At 36.2% G+C, this 12,201-nt stretch overlaps 1 protein-coding gene across 5 annotated transcripts in view; it reads right to left on the bottom strand.

Moving 5' to 3' along the window:
- ATRNL1 (attractin like 1) overlaps window positions 1-12,201 on the bottom strand; it is a 750,424-nt gene that overhangs the window by 393,742 nt on the left and 344,481 nt on the right. For all 5 annotated transcript variants that reach the window (XM_036898417.2, XM_036898415.2, XM_036898414.2 and 2 more), the window contains one exon: window positions 11,073-11,134. In XM_036898417.2, coding sequence (XP_036754312.2) covers window positions 11,073-11,134 — 62 coding nt within the window. The remainder of the gene's footprint in view (window positions 1-11,072; window positions 11,135-12,201) is intronic.

Below are 12,201 nucleotides of genomic sequence, written 5' to 3'. Positions count from 1 at the left end.
ACCCTACAAACCAACTTTTCAGACCACAAAGGCATTAAACTAGAAATAAACTGTTCAAAGAAAGCAAAAAGGCTCACAAACACATGGAGGCTAAACAACACGCTCCTTAATAATCAATGGATCAATGACCAAATCAAAATGGAGATCCAGCAATATATGGAAACAAATGACAACAACAACACTAAGCCCCAACTTCTGTGGGACACAGCAAAAGCAGTCTTAAGAGGAAAGTATATAGCAATCCAAGCATATTTAAAAAAGGAAGAGCAATCCCAAATGAATGGTCTAATGTCAGAATTATCAAAATTGGAAAAAGAAGAACAAATGAGGCCTAAGGTCAGCGAAGGAGGGACATAATAAAGATCAGAGAAGAAATAAATAAAATTGAGAAGAATAAAACAATAGCAAAAATCAATGAAACCAAGAGCTGGTTCTTCAAGAAAATAAACAAAATAGATAAGCCTCTAGCCAGACTTATTAAGAGGAAAAGAGAGTCAACACAAATCAACAATCAGAAACGAGAAAGGAAAAATCACAACTGACCCCGCAGAAACACAAAGAATTATTAGAGACTACTATGAAAACCTATATGCTAACAAGCTGGGAAACCTAGGAGAAATGGACAACTTCCTAGAAAAATACAACCTTCCAAGACTGACCCAAAAAGAAACAGAAAATCTAAACAGACCAATTACCAGCAACGAAATTGAAGCGGTAATCAAAAAACTACCAAAGAACAAAACCCCCAGGCCAGATGGATTTACCTCGGAATTTTATCAGACATACAGGGAAGACATAATACCCATTCTCCTTAAAGTTTTCCAAGAAATAGAAGAGGAGGGGATACTCCCAAACTCATTCTATGAAGCTAACATCACCCTAATACCAAAACCAGGCAAAGACACCACCAAAAAAGAAAACTACAGACCAATATCCCTGATGAACGTAGACACAAAAATACTCAACAAAATTTTAGCAAATCGAATTCAAAAATACATCAAAGCCATCGTACACCATGACCAAGTGGGATTCATCCCAGGGATGCAAGGATGGCACAACATTCGAAAGTCCATCAATATCATCCACCACATCAACAAAAAGACAGACAAAAACCACATGATCATCTCCATAGATGCTGAAAAAGCATTTGACAAAGTTCAACATCCATTCATGATAAAAACTCTCAGCAAAATGGGAATAGAGGGCAAGTACCTCAACATAATAAAGGCCATCTATGAAAAACCCACAGCCAACATTATATAGAACAGCGAGAAGCTGAAAGCATTTCCACTGAGATCGGGAACTAGACAGGGATGCCCACTCTCCCCACTGTTATTTAACATAGTACTGGAGGTCCTAGCCACGGCAATCAGACAAAACAAAAAAATACAAGGAATCCAGATTGGCAAAGAAGAAGTTAAACTGTCACTATTTGCAGATGACATGACAATGTACATAAAAAACCCTAAAGACTCCACCGCAGAACTACTAGAACTGATATCGGAATACAGCAAAGTTGCAGGATACAAAATCAACACACAGAAATCTGTGGCTTTCCTATATACCAACAATGAACCAACAGAAAGAGAAATCGGGAAAACAACTCCATTCACAATTGCATCAAAAAGAATAAAATACCTAGGAATAAACCTAACCAAAGAAGTGAAAGACTTATATTCTGAAAACTACAAGTCACTCTTAAAAGAAATTAAAGGGGACACTAACAGATGGAAACGCATCCCATGCTCATGGCTAGGAAGAATTAATATCGTCAAAATGGCCATCCTGCCCAAAGCAATATACAGATTTGATGCAATCCCTATGAAACTACCAGCAACATTCTTCAATGAACTGGAACAAATAATTCAAAAATTCATATGGAACCACCAAAGACCCCAAATAGCCAAAGCAATCCTGAGAAAGAAGAATAAAGTAGGGGGGATCTCACTCCCCAACTTCAAGCTCTATTATAAAGCCATAGTAACCAAGACAATTTGGTACTTGCACAAGAGCAGAGCCACAGACCAATGGAACACACTAGACAATCCAGAAATTAACCCAGACATATATGGTCAATTAATATTTGATAAAGGAGCCATGGACATACAATGGCGAAATGACACTCTCTTCAACAGATGGTGCTGGCAAAACTGGACAGCTACATGTAGGAGAATGAAACTGGACCATTGTCTAACCCCATATGATTTTTGATCATTGTCAAACCCCATTTGATCAAAATGGATCAAAGACCTGAATGTAAGTCACGAAACCATTAAACTCCTGGAAGAAAACATAGGCAAAAACCTCTTAGACATAAACATGAGTGACCTCTTCTTGAACATATCTCCCCGGGCAAGGAAAACAACAGCAAAAATGAACAAGTGGGACTATATTAAGCTGAAAAGCTTCTATACAGCAAAAGACACCATCAATAGAACAAAAAGGAACCCTACAGTATGGGAGAATATATTTGAAAATGACACATCCGATAAAGGCTTGACGTCCAGAATATATAAAGAGCTCACACGCCTCAACAAACAAAAAACAAATAACCCAATTAAAAAATGGGCAAAGGAACTGAACAGACGGTTCTCCAAAAAAGAAATACAGATGGCCAACAGACACATGAAAAGATGCTCCACATCGCTAATTATCAGAGAAATGCAAATTAAAACTACAATGAGGTATCACCTCACACCAGTAAGGATGGCTGCCATCCAAAAGACAAACAACAACAAATGTTGGCGAGGCTGTGGAGAAAGGGGAACCCTCCTACACTGCTGGTGGGAATGTAAACTTGTTCAACCATTGTGGAAAGCAGTATGGAGGTACATCAAAATGCTCAAAACAGACCTACCATTTGACCCAGGAATTGCACTCCTAGGAATTTACCCTAAGAATGCAGCAATCAAGTATGAGAAAGACCAATGTACCCCTATGTTTATCGCAGCACTATTTACAATAGCCAAGAATTGGAAGCAACCTAAATGTCCATCGATAGATGAATGGATAAAGAAGATGTGGTACATATACACAATGGAATACTACTCAGCCATAAGAAAAGGGCAAATCCAACCATTTGCAGCAACATGGATGGAGCTGGAGGGTATTATGCTCAGTGAAACAAGCCAAGCAGAGAAAGAGAAATACCAAATGATTTCACTCATCTGTGGAATATAAGAACAAAGGAAAAACTGAAGGAACAAAACAGCAGCAGAATCACAGAACTCAAGAATGGACTAACAGGTACCAAAGGGAAAGGGACTGGGGAGGATGGGTGGGTAGGGAGGGATAAGGGGGGGCAGAAAAACAGGGGTATTAAGATTAGCATCCATAGCGGGGTGGGAGAAAGGGGAGGGCTGTACAACACAGAGAAGACAAGTAGTGATTCTACAACAGTTTGCTACGCTGATGGACAGTGACTGTAAAGGAGTATATAGGGGGGACCTGGTATAGGGGAGAGCCTAGTAAACAAAGTATTTGTCATGTAAGTGTAGATTAATGATTAAAAAAAAAGCAGTTCCTGTGTGGTGACCTCCAATGAGTTCTACACAAGGGTATAAAGGGCATATAAAAGTGTAGGCAAAGGGTCTGTTTGTGTTTATACAGAGGATCAAAGCCTAATTTGGCTACCCCGAAAATGAACTAAGATACGATATGAAAAAGAACTTCCAACATCAGCACTCTCGGGAAGACTCATGACAGAAGGTATAATCAGCAAAAAAAAAAACCCCAACAAAGATCCACGCACTGCCACAGGTGTAGATGCACTCATCCCACCAGTTCCTGGACTTGCCATGGGAATGAGGAAGGAGATATCTAAGCTGGCCTGTGCATACACTAGAACAACAAATTTGACTGGATCTATAGTGTTGGAACTCAACCAAGAATTAGGAGAAGTGCAAATTGTAGCACTCCAAAATCTTACAACCACAGACTAATTAGTGCTAAAAGAACATATGGGATGTGAACAGTCCCCAGGAATGGGTTGTTCTAATTTATCTGAATTCTCTCACACTGTTTAAGTTCAGTTGGACAATATCCACCATATCATAGATAAGTTTTCACAAATGCCTAAGGTGCCTAACTGGTTTTCTTGGTTTCACTGGAGATGGCTGGTAATAACAGGTATGCTTTGGTTAGGTAACTATATTCCTATTATGTTAATGTGTGTGCACAATTTAATTAGTAGTTTAAAACCTATCCATGCTGAAGTTACTCTACAAGAAGATATGTCAAAGAAATAATCAATCTTCCCATGTTTTCTTCCGCCTGCTACTTCTATAGCTTTTCTTCTTCCTACCTAATCACAATCTTTAAATAGAACTCGTGCCACATGTCGAATTTACCGAGTATCATAATTCTTCCAAGTGGTAAAGACACCTCAAGACAAATGCTGGGCATAGAAGCCACAGGGCATAAATATGCAAAGAAGTAAAAAGCTAACCTTTTCAAACAATAAGGCTTCTCTCTCACTTACCAACTTAACATTTCCCTGTATGGCCCCGGAAGATGACTGGTTAGCCAGAGACGGGTAAGATTCCTCAAGGGAGGAACAACCTAAGACAGGCACAGTCGCAGGGGCCATCTGGTGAGAAAATGGGGAGCAGCAGAGGTGAGGCTTAGAACCTCCCCCCTCATGTTCTGAGAGAAATCTTCTGCATACATGGATGTTTATTGCCCTCGTCTAGATTGGATTAACACATAGTCTACAGGCACACACCTGATCATCTACATTTGCTCTCTTACAACACTAAACTCTGTTTTCTACCTTTATCTCATATCTACCTACCACTTCAGCATTTTATTAAAAATAATAATAATAGAGAAATGTGGTATCCACATATAAATCAAGTATAAAAATCAAATGAGTATTCATATTTGAACTGACTGTTTATAGTTCATAATGCATGAACAAAACCGAAAGCTTCTGTGATGACTGCCCTTGCACTGTTCACCATGTAACTTATTCACTATGTAAGAATTTGTACTCCATGTAAGAATTTGTTCGTTATGCATCAGAAGATTGGAGACTGACGAAAATTAGGCTTGGGGTGGATTAATGATTGTGCATTGAGTATTGACCCCCCTATACAGAAATTTATTGTTGTTAACAACTATTTGATCAATAAATGTGAGAGATGCCCTCACACACACACACACAAAATATATATATATATATACATATATATATATATGTATATATATATATATATATAAATACACTTCCAATTGTAAAATAAATAAGTAACCAGGATGTAATGTATAGCATAAGGAATATAGTCAAAATATTGTAACGACTTGGTATGGTGATAGCTGGTACCTAGAATTATCATGTATATAAATGTTGAATCACTGTGTTGTACACCTGAAACTAATGTAATGTAATACTGTTGTCAACTACCCTTCAATAAAAAAAAATAACGGGGGGAGAAGTAGGGGGGTATTAAGATTAACATGGATGGGGGGGTAGGAGAAAAGGGAGGGCTATACAACACAGAGAAGGCAAGTAGTGATTCTACAACATTTTGCTATGCTGATGGACAGTGACTGTAAAGGGGTTTATAGGGGAGACCTGGTATAGGGGAGAGCCTAGTAAACATAATAGTCGTCATGTAAGTGTAGATTAGTGATACCAAAAACAAAGCAAAAAAAAAAAAAAAAAAAAAAAGGGCAGTTCCTGTGTGGTAACCTCCAACGAGTTCTACACAAGGGTATAAAGGGCATATAAAAGTGTAGGCAAAGGGTCTGTTTGTGTTTATGCAGAGGATCAAAGCCAAATTGGCCTACCCCGAAAATGAACTAAGATACGATATGAAAAAGAACTTCCAACATCAGCACTCTCTGGAAGACTCATGCCAGAAGATGATCATCAAAAAACCCCAACAAAGATCCACGCACTGCTCCAGCTGTAGATGCACTCATCCCACCAGTTCCTGGACTTGCCATGGGAATGAGGAAGGAGATATCTAAGCTGGCCTGTGCATACACTAGAACAACAAATTTGACTGGATCTATAGTGTTGGAACTCAACCAAGAATTTGGAGAAGTGCAAATTGGAGCACTCCAAAGTCTTACAACTACAGACTATTTACTGTTAAAAGAACATATGGCATGTGAACAGTCCCCAGGAATGGGTTGTTTTAATTTGTCTGATTTCTCTCAGACTGTTCAAGTTCAGTTGGACAATATCCACCATATCATAGATAAGTTTTCACAAATGCCTAAGGTGCCTAACTGGTTTTCTTGGTTTCACTGGAGATGGCTGGTAATTACAGATATGCTTTGGTTAGGTAACTATATTCCTATTATGTTAATGTGTGTGCACAATTTAAGTAGTAGCTTAAAACCTATACATGCTGAAGTTACTCTACAAGAAGATATGTCAAAGAAATAATCAATCTTCCCATGTTTTCTTCTGCCTGCTACTTCTATAGCTTTTCTTCTTCCTTCCTAATTACAACCCTTAAATAGAACTCGTGCCTCATATCAAATTTACCGAGTATCATAATTCTTCCAAGTGGTAAAAATACCTCAAGACAAATGCTGGGCATAGAAGCCACAGGGCATAAATATGCAAAGAAGTAAAAAGCTAACCTTTTCAAACAATAAGGCTTCCCTCTCACTTACCAACTTCACATTTCCTTGTATGGCCCCGGAAGATGACTGGTTAGCCAGAGACGGGTAAGATTCCTCAAGGGAGGAACAACCTAAGACAGGCACAGTCGCAGGGGGGCCATCAGGTGAGAAACTGGGGATCAACAGAGGTGAGGCTTAGAACCTCCCCCCACCTTTTCTGAGAGAAATCTTCTGCATACGTGGATGTTTTATTGCCCTTGTCTAGCTTGGATTAACACACAGTCTACAGGCACACACCTGATCATCTACATTTGCTCTCTTACAACACTAAACTATGTTTTCTACCTTTATCTTGTGTCTACCCACCACTTCAGCATTTTATTAAAAAAAATAATAATAAAGAGAGAAATGTGGTATCCACATATAAATCAAGTATAAAAACCAAATGAGTATTCATATTTGAACTGACTGTTTATAGTTCATAATGCGTGAGCAAAACCGAAAGTTTCTGTGATGACTGCCCTTGTACTGTTCACTATGTAACTTATTCATTATGTAAGAATTTGTTCTACGTGTAAGAACTTGCTTGTTATGCCTCAGAAGATTGGAGACTGACGAAAATTAGGCTTGGGGTGGATTAATGATTGTGCATTGAGCATTGACTCCCCTATACAGAATTTTATTGTCATTAACAAGCATTTGATCAATAAATATGAGAGATGCCCTCACCAAAAAAAAAAAAAAAAAAAAAAAAAGGACAGACTTCCAATGGTAAAATAAATAAGTAACCGGGATGTAATGTATAGCATAAGGAATATAGTCAAGATATTGTAACAGCTTGGTAGGGTGATAGCTGGAACCTTGAATTATGTATATAAATGTTTTACCACTGTGTTGTACACCTGAAACTAATGTAATGTAATACTGTGCGTCAACTACCCTTCAATAAAAAATAATTATTTAAAAAAATAAAAAATAAATAAAAATTAAAAAAAGTTCAACAAATACCAACGTATCATAAAGATCTTTCAGTGATCTTGAAAATCATATAAAATGATCCCCAGAGGGACCTCTGTATGATCTGTACACAAAAAGACCTGTATATATTTTGGTATCTAAACAGGTATATGAATGGCTATATACAAAATGCAAGAGGAGTAAGAAGATATTTTGATTACACTTAGACACAGGGTTAGAGATGACACATACCCAAGAACTAAAACGTCATCATCAATCCCTTGTTAGAGTTGGGGTGTCTCAGGGAAGAGGTTTTGGCTAAATTTTCGCTAAATTCTGGCTCACAGAAGGCCAACACAAGTTCTAGAGTGTATAATTAGAATTTACGTAAAAGATAGTTAGATTAACACCTATTCTGTGCCCCTGGGCCCATCCCTGTGGAAAGACTATCACAGAGGAAGGACCAAATGGCAACCTCTGAAACTACCCTCCATCTGGTCAAGAGGGTAGATCAAAAACATTATTTTGCCCCAGTGAGACAGCGAAAATTACACCATTAAAGATCTAAAAGGTGCAGGGTTAGTGGTCCCTACTGTCTTTCCATTTAACTTACTAGGCTTAACTTCTTTTGAAATTAATAATTGAGACTTTTCAGATTCACACAGACTTCCTTTTCCCCTGTAGGTACCAGAAAAAAAATGGTGTTTATTTTTTAAATAATTCCTTTCAGTTTCCTATCATTCACTATATTATACCGCAGACTCTAAAAACAACAAAATCCTTCATTCTAAATATGAAAAGACTGAGATGTAGTGACCTAACATAAGAGGGCACAGAAAGTCAAGATCAGACCCAGGCTATGTCTTTACAAGATTTTCCTAGTACTTGCCGACTATGTTTACCACCAGAACTGCCCAATACGGAGGTAAGTGAGCCACAGCTGTGAACTGTCTTCCACTGAACCCTGGCTACACTGGCAAGCTGACACACTCACCTCCCCTGCTTCAGTGACTGTGTTAGGAACAGCAGTAGCAGTCACAGGGGCCTGACTGAAGGATATCCGTAAGTGCTGAGCTGCATAAAAATCTCTTTTAATATTTAGCAGTGGCTTTATTTTTTTAAAAACTTCAAAATATTCTGTGCATGTTTTTCTTAACAATGAGACAACTTTAAAACTATCTAATTTACATTTTACTACGGAGATAAATTTAAATGACAAAAAAAACCATCAAATATATTTTATCCCATACAACAGCTTGAATATTTTATTTCACTTTGTCCATGATGACTACATAATAAATAGGATCATCTCTAAGACATGGTACACATTAACTAACGCTAGCTTTCTCTTACTTAATAAAAGAGTTATTGAACTTAAATATGTGCGCAAATTTGGCTTAACATAAAACTCTAAACATTTAAATAATTTACATATATATTCAGTTTGTGAATTTTTCCAGAGTTGAACTTTTCATCCTTGTTAAATTTCCATCCACACTATTTTGCATCAAAAATCAGTTTTACTTGGGCATTAAATAATGCTCATTTGATTGTAACTTGTAATACTTTCCAAAAACATATTGTAACCTAATTAATAGCCTTAAGATCCCTTTATATTCAGAAGTACAAAGTCACAAAACATTAAATATATTTAAGGTGTTTCCTAAAATGGCATTTTTAAGAGACATTATTTAAAGTATGAATAAACTACACTTACACTAGTGATAAATATGTTTATAATATTATATTCTGGAAATTCCAACTTTTAAAGAGACATTGATAAACATGATGGTTTTCAGAACAAAGTAAACAACATGGTGAAACTTTTGACAACAGAAGTGGATAGAAGAACAGGATGTGGAAATTGGAGAACAGAGTTTAGAAAATGGAGGGGCTATAAATGGAGACAAGAGATTAGAGTTGCTATGTATGGGCCCATATGGATGAATTAGAAGAGATATTATAGGGAGACAGATTTCATCTCAATTATAAAGAACAATTAGTTATCTGAAGATAGAAAATGCTATCTCAGGAAATGGTGTGTTTCCTATCATTAAAGGCATTCAGGCATAAGCTAGATCAGGGGTTGGGCAAATTATGTCCACAGACAGAACTCAGCCCACCAGCTGTTTTTATAATAAAGGTTTATTGGAACACAGCCTCTCCCATTTGTTTCCATATTGGCTGTGGCTGTCTTAGCCCTCTAGCAGCAGAGCTGCATAGGTGCAACAGGGACCCCAGATGGCCCACAAATCCTGAAATATTTACTGTCTGGCCCTTTACAGAAAATGTTGGCTGGCCTGGGGAGAAGATATTAGGAATTCAAGCATTGTATAGGTGTAAAAATAACTAATAATGGTTACTTTGGTGTTGAAGAAAGTGCTTAGCATATCATCTGTGTCAAGGATTGAGTTATGCAGCTTTTTTACTGTACGATGCAGCCCTGTGAACTTGGTTTTGACAACAGAAGTGGACAAACGAAAGAGGAAATGTGTAAATTGGAGAAAAAAATGAGAAAAGTGAAAGGCTGTAAGTGTAGATGAAAGATTAGACTTGCTATGTATTGAAGTCAAAATTCATACTGCACTGTTTGTAAAACTGTGTACTGTGATGTTGGGCTCTGTCTGCCAGAAGGAGACACATTTGTCTAATTTGCACAAAGGTACCCAATGGACTGGCATAAGGTGTACAAATCATAATCCTGTTAACAAGAATAACATCCCTTCCAATCCAGATGATCTACTATGTCATAACAAATCATCACTGAAACTCCACTTCTTCTCCTAACCCAATGTTTCTTTATTTACATCCCATGAAAATGAAAATAGATGTTCCCTAAAAAGAGTTTTCATGTCTTGAAAATGCTGCAAACTCGACTCTCTCTTTAAGAAAGATACATTGCAAATCAGCAAATTAAAAACTGACGAGTAACGTCAGTTAAAAAAGAAAAAGAGCCCTGTTTAACTTCACCATATATAGTATTTTCCAAAGTTGTTTAACTATGGAACCTTTTCTTATGAAGCTATTTTTAATATCTCAAATAACTGATGTTTGAATAACATTCTTTTCAAAATCATATTTAGTACTTCTAGATTATAAGCTTTTTCAGGACAAACATATATACTTTTTCCCTTCCCCTATGGATTTTCACATATTACTAAGTACATATGATAATTATCTAAGAAATAATTGAATTGATTTCATTTAAGAGGTGTATAACTAATCAATATGATGAATGTACTATTAATTTTATTAATCAAAGCAGGATCTGATTAGTTATGTGACAGGAACACAAAGTTACCATGTTATTTCCACTGAACCCATTAGCTATTAAATAACACAACAGCAAAATAATCTTACAAAAGTATTTCAAATATGTGTCCTCTGCTCTGTGGCATATGTCAAGCATATAAAACTATTCCAGATTCACCATATTATATTTTAAGGTTAAAGAATTGATAAATTACCTAATAGACAAACAGAACACATATCAGAAATTAGGTTTAATAAACTCAAAGTCAGTAAAAGCAAGTTACCTGAAGAAGGTGACAAAAAACTGCACAAGATCCATGATTGTATTGTGTTGTGAGAACGCAATCTGAAAAATCAAAATAAAACAAAAATTGAAACTTACTGAATCTATGCTCTCCAATACCTGTGGCGAAGTTTCGTGGCATTTCATGGCATTTATAAATACATTATCTTTAAACCATCAAAACATTTGGGTCACCATATTATAAATCATATATGCTGTAATCAAGACTTCATCTAGAACATCTAATATATTCAACCACCAATGATGACCTTTGTATAGGACATAACACATAACAGTTGAAGAAAACTATTATAAAATTACCTCAAGAATGTATGTTAAGAGTTTCATGTAAAGTCCTACAACATATTAAATATGCCTGAGTAAAACACGCAAATGAGTGTCTCATCTAATAATGATCACGTTGATAATGCTTGTAAGCCAAAAAAAAAATTCTATTCTATTACGGAAACTATGGGTATTTGTTTTTTCCTATATATTCTTGTCCAGGGAAGTTACATGTGTACATTCAACTATTTTGATACTCACCTTTCAAAGAAAAAATGTATCACCTTATTCTACAATTTCATCTTAAACGAAATGAATTTTGAGAAGTGAAACTAGCCAATAAGTTAAAGCTTTTCTCATTTCTGCTAACATAGAGATCACACTGAGATTTCTTGAAAAAGTATTATACAGTATATTAATCAATAATGCAGCATCTGAATAAAGAATATCTGATTTTGAAATCCAGCTTTTCACACACAAGGTATAAATATTTTTTAGATAGACTATTTAACCTATTTTTGTCTTAGTTGTACCACATGTGAATGGTAATAATAAAAATACCTACCTCATAGTGTTAAAGATGAACTGAATTAACAAAAATTAAATTATTGCTATAATATCTGGCATATAGTATGTATAATATAAATATTTGTTATAGTTTCACATCATATATAAAGGAGATGGTCAACATAAGTAAATTTTCCCAGATAGTTGAAGCAAAACAATTAAGGTATTGAAATCTTTTTCCTTTAATTTTTTATGAAAGTCTTTCCAACACATGTAATACAATTTCTGCTTGCAGTGAAAATGGACTAACAGGGATGAGATTTCTCTCTAGTCATAAA

This window comes from Manis pentadactyla, chromosome 8 (assembly GCF_030020395.1).
Source record: "Manis pentadactyla isolate mManPen7 chromosome 8, mManPen7.hap1, whole genome shotgun sequence".
NCBI classification, from domain to species: domain Eukaryota; kingdom Metazoa; phylum Chordata; class Mammalia; order Pholidota; family Manidae; genus Manis; species Manis pentadactyla.
Note: the sequence above shows the minus strand (reverse complement) of the source record. Positions and strands in the feature narration are given on the sequence as shown.